A 24,625-nucleotide genomic window follows, 5' to 3' on the forward strand; every position below is an offset into this window, starting at 1 on the left:
CCGCATCCGCACATGCAGAAAAATGCCCTTTCAATCCACTTTCAAAGCACTTTGAAGCTGGGTTTTATTGTGCGGAATGGCCAAATCCACGTTCAAACAATTGTGAAAGTGGATTGAATGTGCTGCATTATTCCGCACGTGCGGCAGGGGCCATAGTTAGGCGGGCCAAGGGAACAATTATGTGCCGAGAAAATGGGCAAATCTCGAGCAGAGCGATCAGGAGCCCGGGGTTCCAGAGGGGACAGGAAAGGCCAACGAGGCCTGCGTGGATCGTCCCGTCGGTTCCGGCAGTCCCCTCCTCCCCATGCCCTGACTTCCCTGGCTGGGCCGGGCTGCCGCTCGCCTCCCCCTCGGCGGCGCTGAAATGGGAGCCGGAGCCGGCTTGGAGCGGGGCTGTTTCGCCACCTCTCTCTGCTCCGGGAGGCTGGCCTTGGCAGGGCGGGTCTTGGGTTTATAGGCGAGGCGAGGCGGCTCTTCGGCTCTGCAGACGGCGGCGGGCCTGGGGGACGCAGGTGAGCGGCCGGACGGGGCAAGAGTCCTGGCCGGCCAACAAGGGGGAAGAAGACCGGCCGGCTGGCTGGCTGGCTGGGCGCTCGCCCGTTGGGTGCTGCTGGGGCTGCCACTTGGGGGTGCGCCCGGAGCCCCGCGCGCTTGGCAAACTTTCCGGCCGGGTCCGAAGGGCGACGCCCAGCGGCATTCCTCGGCGGGGGGGCGGGATTGAAACTTGGTGCGGAGTGGCCGGGTGGGCACCCCGCGCTGAACTCCCGAGCAGGAGGAGGTTGCGAGGAAGCGTCTCCACGGGCGCGTGGCCCACTGGTGGCGGTGCCAGTCTGTGCCAGGCGCCTGCCCTGCCCCTCGGTTGCCGGCGTGGGTGGGCTCTGCTTGGGAAGGAACCGCCTTGACGCTGGCCAGCAAGAAAGGCTCCCAGTCCGGACTCTTTCTCCTGTCGGAAAAGCGGCGCTGGAAGCCTCCTCTCGGCCCCCTCCAGCCCTGCTCTGCGAAGGCCCCTTCCGAACATGCAGAATAAGGCACTTTCAATCCACTTTCACAATTGTCTGCGAGTGGATCTTGCTATTCCGCACAGTTGCAAAGTGCACCGAAAGTGGATTGAAAGTGCATTATTCTGCGGGTGTGGAAGGAGCCTCAGTTGTGCGTGACTCCAGTAAGGGTGTGGAAGGGAAATTCTGGAGAGGTAGCTGAGCTAGGCTGAAGTCCAAAGAAGAGTTTCCCGGGAGGAATCCCCTATGAATGGGACTCGCTTACGAGTAGATCTGCTTAGAATAGCTGGCCTGCTCAGTAACGCCGGTGGGGGCCGGTGACACCAGGAAAATGAACGTGATGTGCTCCTGCCTATGGCCTGGTCCTGAGTCAGCGCTCACTTCATCTGTTGCGTAAAGTGTGTTAGGAAAGATTCTTCATTTAAGCAAAGCACCCAGTTTGTCATTTTAGGTGGTCCTAATCAAAAAGGTTGCATAGGTGGTTTTTGGATTTTGGACCAGGGCGGGTGCAAAGAACTGTTGCAAAGAACTCTTGCATATTTCAGAGGGCACCTGCACACAGGCAGACAGACTTGCATTCGTTGCAGAGTTCCAAGGATGCCTGCATAGCAGGAGGATACTTTTTGTCAGTAACTCTTCATCACAATGTTTCTTATTGTTATAAACTGGTCTGCTTTGGAGGTACGGGCATGCTAGAAGGCAAGGTTTATTTGCTGTAATAAAACCATTGCATAACTAAATAGGTGTGTACCCCTTGGTTCTCCCTGGTTGGAGATTTCCTCTTTGGGACACCTGTTTGGTTTGGGGCAGGTGATTTTAGAGATGCACATTTTAAAATTAGGTTGTTTCACCTTCCTCTTCCAGATGCCAGGGGAGGTGGTGGCGGCAGCATTTTTTTTCCTTCCGTGTAAATGCAAGTGGTACCAAATGCCAGGGTGTTGTATCTCTTCTCTTGGCTAATTCTCCAGATGGTAAATTCTGCAGAATGCTTTGTGTTGTAGCAGTTTTGGCAATGAGTACTGGCTGTTTTATTTGTGAGATCAGACACCCTCCTAAAAATGATTTAAATTTTAAGGAAGGAAACTTTTATGATCCACTTGCTAACTGATGTTGCAGGGTTCTGCAGATTTGGTAGTGCTTCCAGTGGGAAGGAGATGGGGGGGTGTCAAAGTAGTTTGGCACCATCCCTGGTGTTAGAATAGGTGTCCCTGATTTTTCTTGGGAAACATTGGCAGATATTTTGAAACCAGCTCTTCCTATACTGTTGAGCAGCCCTGGCACACACCAGTGTGGTGGTTTGAATGCCTGGATCTGGGAGACCCAGGTTTGAATCTTCACTTCTGCCATGGATGCTTGTTGGGTGACCTTGGGGCAGTTATACATTCTCAGCCTAACCCACATCACAAGGCTGTTGTGAGCAGAGAAAGGCAAATTAAGTCCAGGAATAGAATAAGTGTTTCACTGGAACAATCCCAGTGAAATGTGGACTAGACAGTTCTACTATTAGATGGATTTGTAATTCGTTGACTGACCGAACTCAGAGGGTGCCCATCAATGGCTCATCTTCATCCTGGAGAAAAGTGACTAGTGGGGTGCCACAGGGTTTTGTCCTGGGCCCAGTGCTAATCAGTATTTTTATCAACAACTTGAATGATGGAATAGCGGGCATGCTAATCAAATTTGCAGATGACTCTAAATTAGGAGGGGTAGCTAATACCCCAGAGCACAGAGTTAGAATTCAAAATGACCTGGACAGATTAGAGAGCTAGGCCAAAACAAACAAAATGAATTTCAACAGAGACAAATGTAAGATACTACACCTAGGCCGAAAAAATGAAATGCACAGATTCAGGATGAGTGAAACTGGCTTGACTGACAACACTACACATGAAAGGGATCTGGGAGTCTTAGTAGACCACAAACTGAACATGAGTCTGCAGCGTGATGCGGTGGCCAAGAAAGCCAATGCAATTCTGGCCTGTATCAATAGGAGTATAGTGTCTAGAATAGATTGAGGGATGTAATTGTACCTCTCTATTCTGCATTGGTTCGACCTCACATGGAATATTGTGTATAATTCTGGGCACCGCAATTCAAGAAGGATATTGACAAACTGGTCCAGAGGAGGACAACCAAAATGATAAAAGGTCTGGAATCCATGCCCTATGAGGAGAGACTTTGGGAGCTGGGTATGTTTTGTTTGATGAAGAGAAGGTTAAGAGGTGACATGATGGCCATGTTTAGTTATTTGAAGGGATATCATGTTGGTGAAGGAGCAAGCTTGTTTTCTACTGCTCCAGAGACTATGACCAGGAGTACTGCGTTCAAGGTGAAGGAAAAAAGATTCCACCTAAACATTAAAAACTTCCTGACAGTAAGGGCTGTTCCACAGTGGAATTCACTGCCTCGAAGTGTGGTGGAGTCTCCTTCTTTGGAGGTTTTTTAAGAGAGACTGGATGGCCATCTGTCAGGAGTTCTTTGATTGTGTGTTCCTGCCTTGCAGGGGGTTGGACTTGATGGCCCTGGGGGGTGGGGTCTCTTCCAACTCTATGATTCTATGAAATCACCAGACCTGTTTGCCTAGATTGTAATGCATCACTGGTGCATGGTTTATGCAATGAACAGAACAAGGTGGAAGAAATCTGAGGCCCCTTCCGCACACGTAAAATAATGCATTTTCAAACCGCTTTCACAACTGTTTGCAAGTGGATTTTACCATTCCGCACAGCTTCAAAGAGCACTGAAAGCAGTTTGAAAGTGCATTATTCTGCATGTGCGGAACGAGCCTGAGAGAGAAGAAGGGGCTGCATCATTTCAGGCTGCAGGCAAATAAGGTCACCTTCTGAGTCTACTATGTAAAAAACGCCCTTCAAATAAAAATGTATTTCATTAGGCAGAAAGGTTCTACCGTCCTATGCTTTCTCGTGTGCTTTTCTTCTCTTAGATCCCAACCGCTCCTGGCAACTAGTTGACCACACCTTCTGTGGGACTGGTCCTCAAAAGGAAAAGACTACCTGCCAACAGGTCAGCCTGTGCTTGGAAGTGTTTTAATTTGTTTGAAAAGTAAACTTTCCTTTTTGGCAAGGTATAACACTTATTTTTAAAAGCTGGTTTTATGTGTGCAGGATTAAATGGAGTTTAATAAATGTCCCAAATGATAACCATCAGCAAGTCCAATACTTTCTGTTTCCTGTGTAAAACCCTCCAGAAGAAAATCGTTCTTCCTAAGATGCTTGAACGTGCACTATGGGAATCAGCTGGGCTGAAGAAAGCCTCCAGGCTTCTGTATGGCTTGTTCTTGTGCCACACTCAGTTTCCTTCTGCTCATCTTCCCTACTACTATACAGATTCCAAAAGTATATAAATGTGCCAAGAAAAGCTGACTTTTTGGATCTGTACTAACTCTGCAAATTAAGCATGTCAATTTGATGTTTTAACAATCATTCTGCCCGTTTTATTGTATTTCAGTACATAGTTACGAGGAGGGCTAACAGGCCAGATGGTGCATAATATTTCCTGACATCTGAGAATTTTATTCAGAAACTCCTCTGGCTTAGAATTGTACTCTTAGGGGAGTGTGCTATTGAATGTTAATTTCCCTGTGTTTGAGGATCTCATATGGGAGTTGAGGCATTGATGTTTTTATCTGGTAGGGTACTTTCAGATCCAAAACTTGTTCCCTGTTTCCTGCTAATTAAACTATTAGATTTGGAAATCTCCACAGACACACATATGTGCATCCACACATGCCGCTCATGCACTGCCACCCATCCCTACCCCAGAATCAGTAGCCAGTATCTTTTCACTAGGTCAAATACAAATGCAGACTGTCTTTTCATCCCTTCCAAATGAGTTTTTGACAGTTGTTCAGATAAGGACCTCTCCATAACCTGGTGGTTTAACTGGCACATCCAAAGTTCAGGCCAAGTGGAAGGAGAGTCTGTTGGGAAAGGCTTGAGGCATGATATTGGGAACAGCGTTTCTGGTAAACCTCGGGATTATCTCTTTCTGGCCTTGTTTACATCTCAGTAGTCTTGTTTTAGTTGTCTGGTCTTGTCAGAGAACTTTGCAAATTATGACATGTGCAAGCAATGATTTAGGTGAAGAGTGTGTGAGGGGGTGGCAGTTCATTGTTGGATTTATCCTGAGAGGTTTCAATTAGAGAATTAATTCCAAGGTTGTGTGAGGAGGAGAATGAAGCACGTTGTGCAAGAGAGTGAAGTGTGACCTGGGAAAATCAAGCTATCCTATCGGTTGTCTCCATCAGTCTGTTCCCCTTGGAGCACTGCCCTTGCATCCTTTTCTGTCATTTTATGGGAGTCAAGATGTAGGTGGTCAGGGATCACCCTTGTGTCACCCTTGCCCAGAAACACACAGCCTCATTTTTAAATAAAACTAATCTTCAAATCCTTTGCGACAAATAGCAGTCACAATCAACAAAATGGCCAGGTCAACAAAACGATCTTACGCCACCTTCTGAAAATCAGCAAAGAATGTTGCCGCTTCCAGGAGGCCATTACTGTGGGATGGAGCCATGACAGAAAGATCTTGTGTCTCCGACTAGGGTCATATCACTTCTCCGTGAGATGGGATATTAAATGGGATTTGTTTGGAATATTGGACCTGGTGCCCAGATGTATACCAGGAGATATATTCTGGTGATATAAAAGCTCTGCAGAAAGCCTGCCTGATCAACTGAACTGACAGGATTGTGTCAATTCTGCCTTCATGACATTTTTTGTTTAGTTAATTAGAAGTTGGAAGGGAAAGTTTCCGCTTCTTATGTCCTGACCACAGTTGGAACAGTTTGTTTCTCGTTACTCTGGATACATCTTTGGGATCTGGAACCAAAACAGAGAGCTTCAGGTTTGGAGAGAAAATTCTATGAGAATGCTGACTTGGGGAATACTCAGTGTTTGGACTTGTTACAGGAGGGATTGAAATACATTGCATAGGGCCATTAAATGCCGCTTGGGTGTGTGCTTGGAATGTTACATACAGTTCTGATTGTCCCATCTCATAGAGGACAAAATTAGAAATGGGAAATTGCAGGAATAGGGTAGGAGCCTTTTGTTTTGCCTACAACAGCTGGCGGTCTGATCCGATGCAGAATTCTCCTTGCCCACGCCCAAAGTCACGCCCTGCATAAAGTTGGCTGCAGTTCTTTATGCTCTTACTTGGAAATCAATAAACATGCTTATGATTGGGCTGTTAAAAGGCTTATCAAAATGAAATCCTTAATATTGTTCAAAGGATCACCGTCTTTTCATTGTATTAGAAATTGGGGTTCAGCTCAACTTAAGAGGCAGTACTTCACACAACATAGCTGTGTCTTCAACAGCAACTTGGAGTTAGCAGGCAATCTCTCTACCAGAATTTGGGCTGATTTCCTGAATCTGTTAAAGACACAGGAGGAGATTTTGCTCTGGTCAGTTCTGCTGCCATGAGTGTTGTCATGACAGCTATCTTAGAGGAGTAGGAGTTGTTTGGATTTATACCCCCCCTTTCTTTCCTGTAATGAGACTCAAAGCGGCTTACAATCTGCTTTCCCTCCCCCGCCCCACAACAAACACCCTGAGATGGGTGGGGCTGAGAGAGCTACGAAAAACTGATTAGCCCAACGTTATCCAGCTGGCATATGTTGGAGTGCACAAGTTAATCTGGTTCCCCAGATAAGCCTCCACAGCTCAAGTGACAAGGCGGGGAATCAAACCCAGTTCCTTAGATTAGAGTTCACCTGCTCTTAACCACTACACCACGCTGGCTCCTTTAGAAAGGGAATGGGCAGATGTGTCAATTATAGTCTGAGATGCAAAATGGAATCTTCACATATGGGTGTGCTTGAAATTTGGGGGAAAGCAAGTAGCAGGGATTTGAATAGACAAGCCACTTAGTGCTTCCAGCCAAGTCAGCCATTCAAACAAGCTGCTGATCTTGGTTTTCCAAGTGAAACAGAAAGAGGAATAGGGTTTTTAAAAGGAGGATCTTGGTGGTGTGTTTTTCCATTGTGTTGCGTAGTGCTCTTTCAAATCACATGCAAAACGAATGGAAATGATACCAAATGTAGCTGATGAGCCCAGAACAAGTTGAGGCTATTTGAATAAGCTGCAAGGCAGGAAAAACAAGTATAAATTATTCTTTAATACCTGCTGGATATTGTTAATTTCTTTAGGTGATGCACAGTTCTTTGAATGCAATTAACTACAGTGCTTGGGAAATACTGAAGTGTAGTGTGGGGGTGGGGGGAGAGGAGTGGAGTTGAATTTCACACACAGGGTTGTTTTCTTTCTGCCTGTGCCCACCATTTTTGGTTTTAGTTTTTTTTAAATAGGATTTTGTTCTGAGGTGCACCTCTGGGATCCCTCAGAACCTTAAGGTTAAACCGGACGGAGGCTTCCCAGCCATGTCCCATTTGTGGATCAAAAACAGGAGGACAGTGTAACTTTAAAGTAAAGGAACGTGTGGGAAACGAGTGCTAAACTTTCCTCCTTCCTGATTCTTTGCATGCTTCCAGTATCGGAGGCAAGAAGGGAGAAGAGTGCCTTACAGAATGTGGTAGGGGCAGGTTTCAGCCCCCGGGCTCAATTTTTGTTATAGTTAGACACATACGCCACTTGTTTGAGATATGAATGTAGTGGAGATATGAATGATGGCTTCATTTCTGGCTCTCCTTCAGGTTTCAGTTTGCTTTTAAAGAAGGATGTTGAATTCCTTTGTGGAGACATGTAGGTCATGTTCTGCTCTTGCAGCCGGGCATGTTGGTGTTCTCCTGTGGCCATGCCCATTCTGCCCAATTTTTCTTTCTCCAGTTACCAAACTACTGCTTGGGGGAAAATGACTTTGACTTAAATAACTACAGTTGATTTTGGCTTACATAGTCCCATGTATATACTGACATTATGATTGAACTGTGCTGCTCCTTCAAAGAACTTCCTTTCCCAAGTAGCTTGCCATCTAGATAGCTTTGAGACCCGTGCCTGAAATGAATTGTGTGCCTTCAGTACATTCTTGGAGCAATTGCTTGGCATAAATTTGGACACAGAACCTGGGATTTTAGTATCTCCCTATGTTTCAAACTTTGGAATACATTTTCCCATTGTTGTGGGATTGATGTCTGTTTAGTATTCGAATTTACCAGCTCTTCAGTCTTTCAGTCCTCTGGTTAGTACAAGTCTTTTTTCCTCTATTGCAAGGAAGGATGCGGCTACACAGAAGGCTGCTTCTCCATTGTGACTACACCAAGAGAGGTGCCTGATCCTAGAAAAAAGCAGATGTCTCTCACCTGCCATGGTTGCTGAAATGCTTTGGAAAAAAATCTCTCAGCCAAGCCTTCTTACCACTTTCATTGTTCCTCAAAACCAATGTCATTGTTTCAGAGACGATGTGACTCTAAAACCTGTGGCATTGCTTGAATGTAGTAGAGTGTTGGGGCTGGAGGGAGAGACCAGGAGGACAACATATCCCACCTCCAGGATCCTATAGCTAAACTGTAATGGAAGGAAGGGAGAGTAGCGACGGTTGAATGTAAATATAGCTATGTTATGCAGGCTTCATTTGGGAGGTGGCTAAGGCCAAAGCCTTCCCCTAAAACAAAAGGCTTGAAAAGAGCCTTATCTGGTCCCTGAAACACTCTGAGCAGAAAACAATTCCAGCTGCTCATTTTCCGGCACCATTTTCAGAACTGAGAAGGAGATATGGGATTTAGGCTGCTGCAGCTGTACACTTTGTGTATGGCAAATTCAGATTTACCTCTCATATGCAAAATTGCAAGGGGATAGTTGAAACGCCACATGTGCATCATTTGAATGTTCAGATTTGCCAAGCGTGTCCAAAGCAAGCCTGACCAAGCAGCCTATGGAACACAGGGAGTCGGGTTGTCTTTGAAGAATTGATGTAGAAGAGGAGTGTCAGATCTGTACTCCCGCCTGCCTATCCTGTGTTGCTGGTTTGGTCAAAATTGCCCCAAGGCATGGAAGAGCTACACATGTGCTGCAGTGCAGGAGAGGCAGAAAAAACACACTGGAATTCCTCTGGGCAACTAATATATATTTTAAATTTATAACATAGGAAAGCAAATTCAGAATCTGTTAATGGTTCCGGCATGACCAGTTGCTGTTAAGCAATCCAGAATTAGCCCTCTTGCTTTGCACTCTTTGCAGGAATCCCAACAAGCATTAGATGATTCTTCCGACGTTGGTCAGTGGTCTGCCAATGGACTGTGATCTCCTTTCTGCCCACTGTATTGCTAATATTGAGTTCTGGATGTGTAGTGGCATTTCTCTCTGATATTAGGAACAATAGATGTCTTGTAACTTTCAGGTAGGTTGACAGACATTGAACTCTGTCAATTATTATCTAAAATTGATTCCCTTTCTCTTATCTTATCCCACAGTTTTATCTGGGAGATTCAATACTTGAAGATAACTGAGTCTCCATTGTGATGGTGAGTAGTTTTTGTTTGCCAGGTGCCGGCTGTGCCTGGTAGGATGAGTCTCATAAACAGGGTCAGTGGTCTGTGATATTGACTCAATGAAGTCAAACAGCAGGAAGCCTTTGCTGACTTCCTCATATTTAGATGTTTCCTTATAGTTTATTACTAGATGTTTCCTTGTATTTTATTAGCTGTTTTACTAGTTGTCTGAAATGTTTTATTTATGTTGTGAGCCATCATCGCCAGATAAGATATAGCATCTAGCTTTCTGGGTGGCAGTGAAATTTATTGCACATTGGACCTTTTTGATCGACCTGTTCCAACTTCGGGATTGCATATCTAATTGCTTGAGTTTATCTTGTGTGGAACAACTGTTGTAGGGTTGCCAACTCCATTTTGGGAAATTCCTGGAGATTTTGGGGTGAAGTTTGGGGAGGGCAGAGTTTAGAGAGTAGAGGGTCTTCAGCAACATACTATGCCATAGAATCCTTCTCCAAAGTAAACATTTTCTCAATTGGATCTGATCTGTCATTTAGAGATCAGTTGTAACACCAGATTTTCAGATCCTACGTGGAAACTGGCAACCCTAGGCTGTCTTGATATTTTTTGAGGGTTGAGAAGGCACTGCTATGCCTGTCCCCAGTTCTATTATCTATTTGCTGTGCAGGATTTCTTTGAATTAATTGTCTAGAGACTAAAGGAGGTCCCCCTAGTTTTATGACCAAACATCCTGCTTGTGCTCTAGATCTCCTTTACTCTTCTGTTTTGTATTGTCATTTAATAACTGATATTCTGTGGCCTTTAGGCTGGAAACTCAGGGACCGTCAAGGGATCTACTTCCTTCAATCCTGAAGAGGATGCCCAGAAACTCCGAAAGGCTATGAAGGGCTTGGGTGAGTGTTCTCCTGTGCCTAACTGGTTCTTGTTACAGTTCAGCATAAGGCTCCAACATGTTCTCTGCTTATTCCTGTGGCATTTTAATATTTCTGTGTTAAGCTGTTGATTCTTGAATGAGGTAAGACATTAGTTCTGCAAGGAAGGAGACCAGAAACTTTCAGAGATAGAAGGCCTTGCTTACCGAGCATGGAGATAAAATTAGAAGTCACAACGTGCTTGACTGTGGTGTGTACCATAAACTCCAAATCAAAATTGTTGTGTCAGGATTTGTCTCTACCAGTCACACAAGCCCTTTTGTGCATTAATCTCCAGGCTTTGCTGCTTCTCTTAGCTAATGGCACTCAGCGGTTCCACTGAGGTCTTCTAAAATAATGATGCTCATAGTGCAGATCAGTAAATGGACTCGCAGGATGAAGAACTGCTGGCCAAGGAGCTGGATGTAGGAAGGATTTTAGGAGCTGGAATCTGAATCTGTTAATGCCTAGTAATATTTTTTTATGAGTGTGTTGGAACAGAAGAACTTTCTCATGGTTCTAGAGAACAGTATTTGCCTGTAGATGTTGAAAAGGTTGTTTTGAGGTCCCAACTTTTCTCATAGAAAATATCAGTCAAAACTACTTTATTGCCTGAGATTTGTCTTTTTTCTTCTATTTGTGGAGTCTTGCTGCTTAAGTGTCAAATAAATTAGTCGTTTTCTTTCCAGGCACGGATGAAGATGCCATTACTGACATTGTGGCCAAAAGGACATCGGCCCAACGACAGCAAATTATAATCGCCTACAAATCCACCATTGGCCGAGTAGGTGGCTTCAAAGTTTTTGACTTTTTGCATTTGTTGAAATGAAAACTCATGTAACTTCATTCTAAAATTATGTCAGAGGCATGCTAAGAGCAGTTGCTGGTACAGGGATTCTAACTTTTTTTATGTGAAGAAGATTTTGAGGAACACCATGATCCTAGTTTAGTCTTGGATATTTAATACATCATGCTGTTCATTGTTTACAGTGGGATGTATTAAATTGCAGGCGGATCCTTTTATTATTTTCAAATCTGGCCCTTTGTAGTGAGTAAGAATCCTTTCTAGATGCCTAGAAATAAATGTTTTTCCATGCAAGCTACATGTGACTCACACCGGTGTGTGGGCGTGCAGACTAATACAGGTGCTTGTGAGCTACTAATTCCTAGGAGTTCATGTGCAAGGTTAAGTTTGCTGGGCAGAATATTGGACAGAGGAGCAGGGTATGGATCTGAGATACTGTGAGGTTGTTGGCAAGTTGCTTAACTGTGGCTTCAGACTCTGATTCTGAACATGAGCAGCTTTAAAGATGGTGTAGGTTGCTATGAGAAGAAATTAACAGTATTTTTCAATAATTTTCTTATTAATAAATATTGCTGGTGTATCTGGCTGCGTTTATGAGTCTGGGGTGTCTTTCAGATAAGAAAACATAGGTGGACTATAATTGCACTAGCTCCAGTCTAGCATCAGTAATCCCTTGATAGTGTTTGCTTTATATATATATTGCCATCAGGAAAAGGAAAAATGTCCAGGTCCCTTGAGATGGAGAGGTTAATGATTTTCTAGACTGCAGATTTGCTCAACTGGTTTTCTTGCATGAACGTTTTTAGTTCACAAAGCAAATTGTGTTTACTTACTTCATTTATAGTCTGCTTTTCTTACTGAGACTCACAGTGGCCCCTCAGAATCCATAAAATTATTCAGAACAAAACACAATTATCTTGAACTTCGCATATCTAGTTCTTCCCTAGTTTTCCAACCTGTCTCTTACTAAGCAACATAGTAGAATTTTTGCTACTGCCCATGTTTTCCTGATTCTCTTCAGTGTGGATGTGCCATGATGGGACCATCCTCCAAACCACCCCTGTGAGTGATGTCTTATTGACTGGGAACATCTCTGTCCTTCTCACCTAACAGGATCTGATTGCTGACTTGAAGTCTGAATTGAGTGGAAATTTTGAGAGGACCATTGTTGGCTTAATGACTCCCAGCACACTGTATGATGTGCAGGAACTGAAGAACGCTATGAAGGTTTGCAAGTGCTTTACTAGAACAACCAGTGAATTTAGTGCAATACGCACAATTCCTACAGAATTGTCATGGGAACAGTGTGGCCTGGAACTAGAGCTGTGTGAACTCTGTGCCCAGATGCTGTGAGTAGAATAAATAATATGCACATTTTGCTGGCAGAGTTCACACTTTCAAAGTGATTGAGGCTAAGGTGGTATGGGGACTAACAGTGCAATCCGAAACAGGCCTACTTAGAATCCTACTGAAGTGTATTTGAGATTGCATTGTAGGATAGTAATATTTGGGATTGTATACCCAATAGAGTTTAGGGCAGGAAATAGCCTCAGTATAAGAAATTGTAGAGCATTAGCTAGAGTATTGAAACAAACACAGCACACTGGATGTAGAAGGCCATTCAGTCTTTTCCTTCAGCTTATTTGAGAAACGTACAGCCAATGGTTTGGGTTCCAGAAAAGATTTCCACATGCACAACAGTATTTGCAGAAATACTAAAATGACTCATTGTTATCTGCACTAAGTGAAAACAATTCTCCCCTGAACTGGAGGACATCTTTAACTTGGATGATTCCCACCACTTTCCCAGAGAAGGCAGGATGTGAAACTTCATCTTCCTGTTTCCGGCGGGTTCGCCCCTCCCGGTTTCTTTCCTGAATCTGAGGGAGAAGTAATCCTTAGTTACCTCTGTCCTGCTCATTGCTTTCCTTTTTCTCTTCTCCTTCTTCTTTTCGCCTTCCTATTTTCTCTGTCCTTAGCCAGCAACCTCTAGTGCCCACACTAAGTGAAAACAACTCTGTCCCTAGTGTCTCTTGCATGTGCACAAGATACGTCGCCTTCAGGTACAATTTGAAAACTAAGTTAAATGAAATCATGTGAATCATTTAATGTACATTCCATTGCTCCATATGCATATTTGATACTGCATTAAAATTATATTGAAACACCACTGCGCACTACAGCTTGTGCAAACAAAACTGTTCTAAGGACGATTTCCTTTCTGTGCATATATCACTAAATCCAATGTAATGTCTGCCCATTTGCAAGTCTTTTCTCTGCATTTATGAGTACTAGCACATGTAGTCTTGTACTGTATAATCACAGTTTTCATTTCTTTGGCAAATCTAAGATGTAAATTTGTACAACCTACGTTCTAAACTCAATTAAAGAGTATATTTATTATTATTTCATTTATCTGCTGTAGTTGTTGATTACCTTTTAGCCATACCAGCTACCTTGGTTGTTTACCATATTAATCAGTCAGAACATTGATAATGGCCTGCTGAATACTATTCTGAGCAGAACTGTGTGTGTAAAGTGTTGTTGTTGCTGCCAGTTTATGGCAGCTCTGTAGAGTTTTCAAGGCAAGAGAGAAACAAAGGTAGTTTGCCATTGCCTGTCTCTGAGAAGCAACCCTGGATTTCTTTGGTTTTCACCCTCCCAAATACTAACCGGGGCCAACCCTGTCAGGGCTGAGATGAATTAACATTTTAATATTTATAAAAGGCCCCTGAAATTCTTTTTTCTTAGTGTATTTCATCTTTTTTATTAAACCTAGGATAGTTTATCTCCAAGTCCTTCCAGTCTTGGTCTCAAGCCTCTCAATTTGTTCATAGTAATATTGTAATATCTATATTTGCTTAGGGGGCTGGGACAGATGAAGGCTGCATGATAGAAATCTTGGCTTCTCGTACAAATGAGGAAATTCGACGGATTATTGACACCTACAAACATCGTGCGTATTAAGTCTTGTTTTGGCTTGTTTTCTGATGCTTCTTGAATTGATTTCAGTAGAGCTTGTGCAGTAGAATTTCTCAGTGAACTTTTTCCTGGTTATCAAACGTTCTCTTACTAGTACCAAGTATTAACTTTTCTAAGGCTCTTGCTTTATGATGTGGACCACCTCTGGGATGAGAGTAGTTTTGGAGTCTCTCAAAATGTTAATGTAGCTTCTGTGTTTTGAAATGTACAACCATGTACCTTAAAAAAACTGTTTTGGGGTCTTAACAGAGTATGGATGCACACTTGACAAGGACATTGTCTCAGACACGTCTTCAATGCTTCGGAGAGTTCTGGTATCTTTGGCAACTGTAAGTTATTTTGATACTAAAAGGGAATTTACTGGTTTTTCACAAATGGGAAAATAAATTCACTTCACCCCAGTTTGATGTCTCTTAAGGCCCAGTGCCATGGATGTTACAAAAGTCATCATATGAAAGAATACTTCATCAAATGTTGATAGAAAATATTCCCTCACATTCTCTCTTGGTGAAGATTTTCCCTCCCATAAGAATCCCAAAGAGGTCAGGCCGGTGTTTCATTATATCTTGGAAAACCTAGCAGGACTTGTCTAAAAGATGTTTCATTTACCCCTGCCCTTAGCTAATTTCGCCCCATTGCTAAGAATGCACCTTCCCCCCATCTGTGTGGTTTCTTTCTCTCCTCTTATGTAAGTTTCAAATATAACATGAATCTGTTTTTATATTTGAACTAGGTTGAATCTAACAAACCCATTTTGTTTTTAGGGCAATAGAGATGACAGCCGGTATGTTGATGAGGGCCTTGCCCAACAAGATGCTCAGGTGTGTAGCTGGTCACAGAAATGGACACTATTCCCTTTCCTCCCTGCTTTAGAAGAGCCGCATTTGCCAGTCAAAAGTGAATAGCTTCCTAGTCAACAAAGAAGTTAGTTTCTGGAGACACTGTCATCCTTTGTGACTTACACAATGGTGGAAAAACTACGAATAGTTTGCTATACCTCTTTCAACATAAAGAATAAAGTACGGGCCTGTGCTCTTTGGCAGAAATAACAGCAGTTGTGATTCCACTTTTCAAAGAAGTGCAGATTCTCTCAAAGCATTTCAAAATGTTATTTCAGTGCTGCTTTTGTCTAAACCATTATCATCTGCACTGTTAAACTTAGCACTTTGATAAAATAGCATTTATATCACCCCAGATGGCTGTTAGCAGGACTTGACTTTTTTTGTGAAGTTGTGCCACAGGGTGATATAAATGCTGTTTTATCAAAGTGGTGTAGACAGAAGAGGTACTGAAATAACATTTTAAAACACTGCGAGAGAATTGAAAGGGGGGGAAGGCAAACACTAGGACCCAGCAGAGCATTCGAGCAGACAGGAAATCCAGGCAGATGAGGTGGACTTATCTGCACATCCCCTTGGTTCTTTATGTTGAAAAGGTTATAAAAGCCCCAGTCCTTTGCAACCAGAAGTTAGCACCAGTCCCCATTAATAGAGATTTTCTCCAAAATATGTGGGTGCCACGGTACCACATTAGAGTTTATTGTTGTAAGACTTTTCTAACAAGCCTTTGTCAATCAATTCAGAAAATGTTGTAGGCTTTAAAAAGTGTATGTGTTGGGGGGAGGATGGTAATTCAGATCCACAAAAGAGGCTGCTACTTTGTGGGGCGTCTGGCTGGCTGCTGTGTGAAATAGGATGCTGGACTAGGTGAACTTTTGGTCTGATCAAGCAAAACAGTGACATTTTGATCCTTTCAAAATTAATGGTTTAATCTTTTTGTTTGTTTGTTGGTACTTCTATAATATTTAGTGCCTGTATGAAGCGGGGGAGAACAGATGGGGGACAGACGAGGCCCAGTTCATGACTATCCTCTGTTCCAGAAACCCAAATCATCTACTGAAGGGTAAGATTGATTTTGTTCTGGCTTATTCTTGTAAAAGTACTAGTTTAGGTAGGGATCTGCAGTACATTTAGAATGAACACAGTTCAAGTACACTCTCCCTAATGCTACACACAAAACAGCAGGAAGAATTTTACATCCATCTCATTTCCCATATATAAATGATCTTATTTGGAATGGCAGTTAACTTGCTAACAAGGGTTGCAGAGTTCAAGGCTTGTTTTGTATAATCTCACTTGGGACCCTGCCAGGAATCTCACAGCTTCAGTCAGTCTTGCAAAATTCTCTTCCAGTTTCATCCTAACCAGCTCCAACATAATTTCCAAGTTCCAATATAACTTCTCTATGGAAGAGGTATATGAGACATGTTGGAACTGAATATTTTCATTTCTGGCGTTTTTGGATACCTTTACAAACATTTCATGAACTTTAATTTTGCCCCCCTATACAAGTGTTCAAAATACTGGAGTGTTGTAATCATAATCTGAAGATGCTACACTGTATATTTTATGTGGAAAGTTTGGCTGAGAACAGCAGTGGTGTAGTGGTTAAGAGCAGGTGCACTCTAATCTGGAGAACCGGGTTTGATTCCCTGCTCTGCCATGTGAGCTGTGGAGGTTTATCTGGTGAACCAGATTAGCCTGTACACTCCAACACACGTCAGCTGGGTGACCTTGGACTAGTCACAGTTCTTCGAAGCTCTGTCAGCTACCCATACCTCACAGGGTGTTTGTTGTGAGGGGGGAAGGGAAAGGAGTTTGTAAGCCCCTTTGAGTCTCCTTACAGGAGAGAAAGGGGGGATATAATCTAAACTCTTCTTCTTCAAAACAGATTTGTACATTAGATCCTTTTCTTAGCATCCTTTGGAGCTTTTAGTATGTATGTATGTATGTATGTATGTATGTATGTATGTATGTATGTATGTATGTATGTATATAGACTATCCTGGCCCACTGGCCCGGCCCTTCAATCATTCGGCCCCAATCATTCAATACGTCTGTCCTTGTCTATCTATCTATCTATCTATCTATCTATCTATCTATCTATCTATCTATCTATCATACCGCTCCATCCCCAAAGGACTCTGGGTGGTGTACAACCAATAATGTGATGTGAGCATGCTGAGTTCTAGAAACTGCTATCATTAACCACTGCGGCTGTCATAATTTCAACTCTGTGGAGGATCTTTCATTAGGTCGGAGAAAATCAATTTTGAGTGCCGTGCCAGAGACCAAAGACATGATAATGCCAGGACAAACAGCCCCCATCCATATATTAAAGGACTGAAAAACTTATTTCACTCTCAGTCCTTCAACCTGTCTACTATCAAACTTCTGCTGGCAGATCGACTGTTTGTACATTTATTTAGCTTTTAGAAGGGAGAGGGGAGTACAAGGTTTCTTCCACTAGCCTACCTGGCCAACTTGACATATCCCATGATAAAACACTGGCCTTGCTGGGGATGCCTCTTGCTTTGCTCTGTTTGGCAGAGTCACATAAAAACAGCAGTTCTTTGTATCCTCCCCAGGTCTGCCATGAGGACTTTTAATCAGACACACTCTACAAGTTCTATGGTTGGAACTGGCATCTGATTGGAAACGTTTATAATGGTCTGGGAGTGGGCATGATGAAAATGTTGTCATAAACCTTCCCCGAGTCTAGGTGTGCTTACGTGAATATTGTGTGTTTACATGTTCATATGCACGCAAAGCATGTTCCTTTTATTCATGCCATCACCCAAGCTAGAAATCTAGCCTTCCATACTACCAGTGACTTGGGAAACATTAATAAAGGATGCCTCTGAGTAAGTACAAAGGGCAGAGTTACTCAGTTACTTCAGCCTCTCTTCAGTGGGTTCATGTTCATATGTGAGTAAGTGATCTGAGGACCTCAATCACATTGTGCTCTCTTAAACAGAAAACGACTTTACTGCTGCAGGTTAAGCCATGAGCACAAGACAGGGAAAGTAGCTATCATCTGTAATGGTTACAGATCTAATGAGAAGAATGGGAAAATGTAACACTAAACTGAACTTAAATAGTAGAGAAGAGTAAATACCTGTGGAAAAATGCACATTCAGACCCCCACCTGCTACCTATTTGGATCAAGACTTATGGGTATCTTTTACTCTTCCTACCTTCATTGGCAGGAAATATCTTCCAATCCAGATTTAGGGAACTTGCCCACATGGGAAGGTAAATCCTGGTTTCCCAGTCAACCTAGGGTGCATGTCCCATACATCCCAATACCCAGATCATGTTTTACAACAGCTGCCCATCTTGCTCCTGGCAGGCAGAACAAACGGTTACCGGTCTGTTCCCTGCTGTCCCTCACTTGTGGATGCATTTTATGATTCTCTTTCTTGGCAAAACAAGCTGGAACTCCTTGATGATCTTCAAAGCATCTTGCATCTATGAATCACACACACAAAAAATATAGTTAGCTTCTGACTGAGCTCACAAGTCAAACTTTCTGTGGAATCTTCTTCAATTAGACTACTTAGCTAAAAATGTAGTTGATTAATTGTAGGGGCAATTTTATTGATAGGATTCTCAACCAATTACATATCTGAGCCTGCTTTTATTTCTGGTGTGTTACTTTAACGGAAAATGAGAGAGAAAATATTAATATATCCTGGTGAGTGATACATTTTGTTTATAAATTGAATGTTTTCTTGTATATACTCAAATTTCAAGATCTTGCTCAAGCAGAGACCTAAGAATCCCATACCTGGACAGCTCACAGTGTTTCCAGCAGTACTTGTTAATCTGCAAACTCAAGTTTCAGAAATTGGACATAGATTTCCACACTATCTCAGCGGCATCTCCCGGCTCAGTTTCTATTACTTGTGGTTCTTTGAGCCCTTTGATATTTTGATTCAGCATGCATGTGTTACACTGAAAAGGGGAGTACATCTCTTCCAAGTTTTCTTGCACATAAAAATATTTTTTCTATTTTCAGTGTTTGAAAACTACAAGACACTTTCTGGTAAGGATATTACGGACAGCATTAAATCCGAGATGTCAGGGGACCTTGAAGATGCTTTGTTAGCAATAGGTAAGTGGGTTATTAAATGGTAGAAATCAATTTGGGGGTGGATTTTTTCCAGGAAGCTTCCAGATGCTCAGGGTCCACTTCCTATCAGCTCTACCAGCATGGCCAATTGACCATGCTGACAGAGGCTGATGGGAATTGTAGTTCCTGAACATCTGGAGAGCCGCAGGTTCCCTACCCCTGCTTTAGGCAAACCAAAGAGCAGAAATCTTGCAATAATTACTCTGTGTTCTTACAAGGTTGATTTGTTTATGTTATGTTTGTGTCCCCCTCCACTTTCCAAAGAATTTCAAGGGAATGAGATAACACACATTATCCCATTTTTATCTTCACAACCTGCCTTCGGTAGATTAAACTGACAAAGATTTGGGCCCAGGGCCATCCAACGAGCTTCATAGCTTACAGGAATTTGGGCCCAGATCTTTCCCCTGTTCCTTATTGGTTCCCCCAGGCTAGTGGCAGTTTTTGTACCTGTTGTTACTGAGAGGTTAAAACTCCTTTGCTGGATGTTTTCAGTTGACAAAGTGCTAATTACATGGAATGCTTGTGCTTTCATAATTTAAAGGTGTGCTCTGTTGCAGAGGCAAAAATTGTGCTTACCTGCATATACTGCTCAGGGAGATGTTGACAGTGGGTGTGAACAATTGCCACTCAACCTGGGTGACAAGCTGAGTGCGGCTAATTCAGATTTTGTATGTCAGACCTCTGAAAGACCTGGTGCCAAGTCAGACCTTAGCTGCATCTTGCTCAGCACTGACTACTCTGGTCTTGGCCGCTCTGCCTTCTGTCATTTCTTGCTTCACTAACCTCCTTCCTTTGTTTTCTTACAGTAAAATGCATCAGAAATAAGAGAAGCTACTTTGCTGAAAGGCTGTATAAATCCATGAAGGTAAAGAAAAGTGGAATAGATTGAGTTTTTAAAAATACATGCACTTCCCAAGCTAGGACGACTCGTTTGTGTATTGATCTAATCAAACTATATCCTCAGTTGTTTCTGTTTCTGAAACCCCCCAAATCTTGCAACCTCAGGGACAGATATCTACACTTGGAAAATATTCCTTGTATGTTGTGGTGGAATCTGTGAAACTTTAGGAGCATTTCTTATGTTCCACACAACAGTGGTCCCTAACCTTTTTGAGCCTGCAGGGGGGTACCTTTGGACGCCTGACGTGGGGTGGTGGATGCAACCACAGAATGGCTGATGCAGGAGGTCAAGTCAACCAAAAAATTTCAGGGAGTGATGTTATGCATCACTCTGATAGTAACGCAGCAACATTTCAAGCAGAAGCTCTGCTTAACAGGATGTCTTTTAAAAGTAAGATATTGTTTACAAGTATTTCCTTGGTTACAGCTTATCTTCACTCATACCATGAAGATCTTCGTCCTATGTGTTGTTGTTGTTAATCTGCACTGGCGATCTGCACGGTCCAGTAGCCAATCAGAAGCCCTGTAGGGCAAAAGCCCCTGGCCCCACCCACTTTCTAAAAACACTGGGCAGGCATCACATAGAGGACCCCAGGCATAGGACATGGTTAAACAGGGCTTACGGAATAATGAGAGGGGATTGTAATATAGACAGAACAACAAAGGGCAGAACAATTGGAAAAGCTATTTCAGATTTTGTATGTTTACAAGTATTTCCTTGTAAACATACTGCTGAAGAGCAGAACAATTGGAAAAGACTGTTGAGTGAAGACTTTGCACAGATCCAAAATTATTACAGCTTTACCCAGTACCACTTTTGGTTTTTAAGAACAGAGCCAAAGATTCCCATTCAATGTTGCATGCTCTTCAGAGAGTGGTACGCTGGCCATGCTGGTGGATTTGCCCTCCCCAAGGCACTTGCCCCAGCAGAGGATTTGCCACTGTGCCCCCCAGCACTGTAACACGGTGCTGAACACCACACTAGTGCCATGCCACGCCAGCATTATGCCAGTGGGCTGCACTCCGCCAGCCATTGGGTGTGGCCCATCGGGACTTCTCAGTGGTGGGGAGGCTTTTCAATCTCCCAATGCTGCTGGGAAGCCTCTTTGAGGGTGGCAGCTGTGATGCCGCAGCCAGGCACCTACCTCGTGGGTGGGGCTGCCCATCATCCACATCGCAGTTTCAAAATCCTGACTTTATTCCACCCAGAGGTGTTTTTCATTGCTATAGTGATAGATTGCATTTTCATTGCTATAAGCAGCACTACAAAAGGGCAAAGGTTATTCTAGGTTTCTGTTCTAATTTCAAAATGTGACAATTTAATTTTAAAAATCCCTTCCCTAATCCTTGGGTGCCAGGCATATATTAGCATATAGAACTTTTGACACCGCAAGGGCGTCTTCTCCGGTTTTATTTGTGGCATCCTGCTCTTTGCCATCCAAATTAATCTCTCTCAAAATGTGGGAATAATTGAGGAAGAGGTTTGGCAGGAAATTGGACTCATTGTTCTTTGAGCTCTATACTTTTAATGTAAAATACCCAAGATCATGCCTCTTTGATCTCTGTGATTTTAATGTAAAATACCCAATATCATGCCCATTTTAAATTCCAGTGGCTATTAATTTGCATTATTGCACACTGGTTCTGTGTACATTAACCAGCACTCAAGTCCCCACTTCACCCACAAAAGGCATTGAAGAAAAAAAAAGACGTAAGACATTTTTACATAATAAAGATTGCAATCCTATTCATACCTGTTCTCGGAGGTGGAGCCAACCTGAGTTGGTCTCCACACCAGGTTTAGTGCCAGTTGCTCCATGGCCCCGCACTTATGCTGCCCTTTTGGATGGTGTTAGGGCCCCATTGGGAGAATCTAGGCAGTAGGGAGGGTTTTCTAGTTTTCCCTGCTATCCGCACCACCGAGGAAGCTTGCTGGAGGCAGTGCCAGCCCTGCTATACCAGGACTGAGTTGTTCGTCTGCAGTGGAGGGCTGCTTCAGTTTATTTATTTTTCTCTTCTCCACCAAGGGTTTTGGAACTGATGATAATACACTCATTCGAATCATGGTGTCCCGGTGTGAAATTGACATGATAGCTATTAAGGCAGAGTTCAAGCGGATGTATGGGAAATCCCTCTACTCCTTCATTAAGGTGAGTTTGGTGTTGTTTGTGGAAAGCTGAGGTTAATTCATGTGAACTTACGCAGTTGACTGTAGTTCAGGAAGGCCAGTCAGATTAAAAAGGCACACTATAGCAGAAAATCCTCCTGGGCAAGCTTTGCCACGCTGAATGGCAGCACTGCATTTTAGCAGGTCTGTTAAAAGACATTTTTCCATTGGCGTGTGCCAAAAGAATTCAGAAGCTGACAATCTAATAGTGGTTTGCTTTTCTTTTCCAGGGAGACACCTCAGGAGACTACAGAAAAGCTTTACTTATTCTGTGTGGTGGCGAAGACTGAGAAATGAATAGTTCATGTCCACCGCTGTCAGCACTGCATATCGTTGACCTTTAAGTGGTCTCAGCCTCTTGCAATAATGCTTTTATTTCTTGGAGAATGCTTTGATGTACACAGTGTGCCAGTTTTGCATTATGCCGAACTGAAGTTCTGCCTGCTAGAAGATCTGTTCAAATAGCCCTTGAAAAATTATCACCTCCTTGGTAGCAGGGTGGGGAACTGGGATGGATTATTCATTATAGGAAGTATAATTTTTATTTTTAATCTGGCCTTTGCGGTCCTGGCTTCTTATCTACAATGCAAAAAGGCACCTAACCAGAAATCAGAAACTTTCCTGTTGCTCCTTTCGAGTGCAGTTGGTGATTGTACATCTTTGCTATTGGTGACATTTCAGGTTTAGCTCTACGATACTTTGGAGATCTTGACTGCTGAATTTTTAAGTTGTCCTAAATGCTTGTCCTTGAATGCTGGCCAGACTTCATAAACTACTGGTATAATTAAAGTTGCCAGTGAATTGATTTATGCTGGTAGTTTGTTTGCTCCTTTCTCCTTTTCTCTTTTTTCTTTTGTCCTGAAGGAAAACAAACACCACTGGATGGGAAAAATAAACTTTTTTTTCCAGACATACAAATAAGTGCCAGGTTGTAATATAGAGGTTTATCTAGTTCTAATATGTGTATCAGAGACCTGCCTATAAACATAAATCGGAAAGGGCCCACCCAATCTAGTAACTTGTGTAAAATCATGTGACTTTAAAAAAATGAGTCCTCATACTTATGGGGGACCCCTACCTTCCTAAATGCTTTAGAAACTGGAGTGTTGGTGTGGACCTTCTATTAGTTATGGAGATTTTCTCATTACAAATATCTCTGTTCCTGATACTGGTTTCTTCCAGGATGTTCTGTATTTTCCTTTCTGAGAATGTTCTGTATTTTCCTTTTTGAGCTGTAGACAAGAAGCTGGACATATTCAAAAGTCTTTGCATATGAACATGTTCTTATATACTACACACATGTTGAGTGCAATTTCTGTCAACAAAATGTAACTTGCAGGATAAACAGATGAGTTCAGATTTGTATAATGTCAGTCAGAACGCTGAATGTTTGTGGTATATAATTTAGAATACAGTACTTCTTTACTGGTTATGGTGTTAACTATTCACAATATGAAAACTGCTTTCAATTGAATATATGTAAATTCTGATACATTTTTGTGCCTTTTCTACAATATGGCAGCAGTGGCTTTGAATTGTTTCTTAAGACTCAGTTTCTTGTTCCTGCGGCAGTGTTGCTTTAGAGTGAACATAAAACTGAAGACTTATTTCTGTGTAATGTAAGACTAGCTTTCTGTCATAATGGGACCTCAACTTTGACCTGAACAGGAAACTTTTCCAAGCAAAGTGGGGTATTTGTCAGGATAACGCAATTGAAAAAGAGTGAGACGTAACTGGAAAATATTTAACTGGCATAGAAGGTAGACAAATATACATTGACCATCTAAATTATAAAATGGCACTATGATGCTTGCTTTGCTATTCAATAAACCAAATATGCCTCTGATAATGTGATGCGTTTTGTTTTTATTGGAGCAGAAGAGCTAGATCAAGAACTTCAAGGGAACTTATCTCTGTCATCTAAGATCAGTTGTAATTCTGGGAGAACTCCAGACCTCACCTAGAGGTTGACAACCCTAATGTAATGTAAACATATGAATACACATGGAGCTGCCCTACACAGCTCAGACCACTGATCTACCAAGATCAGTATTGTCTCCTGTCCCAACCCCTGATCCAGGCTTTCTCTTGTTATTTTACTCAATGTTTACCAAACACAAGTTGCTCAGACTGCAGAGTTGTGTTCTACCTCACCACCCAAATCCTCCTTTTATTTTGCTATACTAGGTCCCCTGTGAACCTTAGGTGTGTGAGTCACACTGATTTCTGACAAGAGGGATTCTCTAATCTTGTACCACATTAGCTACAGAATCAAGACTCATTTTACATTGTGTGTAGTGAGTTATATGGGTTGAGAGTAACAGAGTTACATATAACAAAACGTATATGTTTGGTTGGAAAACATGACCTGTAATGGCATTCCTCTGTAGTCTGATAGCTGACACAGTTAATGGTTGCAATTTGTTTTGGTGTTTAAGACTTAAAGACAATAAT

The 24,625-nt window shown here is 42.6% G+C and overlaps 1 protein-coding gene across 2 annotated transcripts; it reads left to right on the forward strand.

The window, feature by feature from the left end:
• The first annotated feature begins 319 nt into the window (after positions 1-319).
• Positions 320-24,017, forward strand: ANXA4 (annexin A4). Of its 2 annotated transcripts, XM_048513213.1 has the most exons (14): positions 320-512; positions 3,943-4,022; positions 9,391-9,441; positions 10,235-10,322; positions 11,030-11,124; positions 12,259-12,372; positions 14,011-14,101; positions 14,377-14,456; positions 14,892-14,948; positions 15,936-16,029; positions 18,988-19,083; positions 19,911-19,969; positions 22,032-22,154; positions 22,402-24,017. In XM_048513213.1, the coding sequence occupies exons 3-14, from the start codon at positions 9,439-9,441 to the stop codon at positions 22,459-22,461; spliced, it is 960 nt and encodes a 319-aa protein (XP_048369170.1). In that variant the 5' UTR covers positions 320-512; positions 3,943-4,022; positions 9,391-9,438; the 3' UTR covers positions 22,462-24,017. The 2 variants fall into 2 exon arrangements, with proteins under 2 accessions (XP_048369170.1, XP_048369171.1); XM_048513214.1 differs by lacking the exon at positions 3,943-4,022.
• The last annotated feature ends 608 nt before the right edge of the window (positions 24,018-24,625 follow it).

The sequence above is a fragment of the Sphaerodactylus townsendi genome, linkage group LG12 (assembly GCF_021028975.2).
Source record: "Sphaerodactylus townsendi isolate TG3544 linkage group LG12, MPM_Stown_v2.3, whole genome shotgun sequence".
Lineage (NCBI taxonomy): Eukaryota > Metazoa > Chordata > Lepidosauria > Squamata > Sphaerodactylidae > Sphaerodactylus > Sphaerodactylus townsendi.

Coding starts and splice junctions, on each gene's coding strand:
- ANXA4 (XM_048513213.1), top strand. Junction 11,125..12,258: donor ACAAATCCACCATTGGCCGA/GTAGGTGGCTTC, acceptor CTCACCTAACAG/GATCTGATTGCTGACTTGAA. Junction 16,030..18,987: donor CCCAAATCATCTACTGAAGG/GTAAGATTGATT, acceptor TTCTATTTTCAG/TGTTTGAAAACTACAAGACA.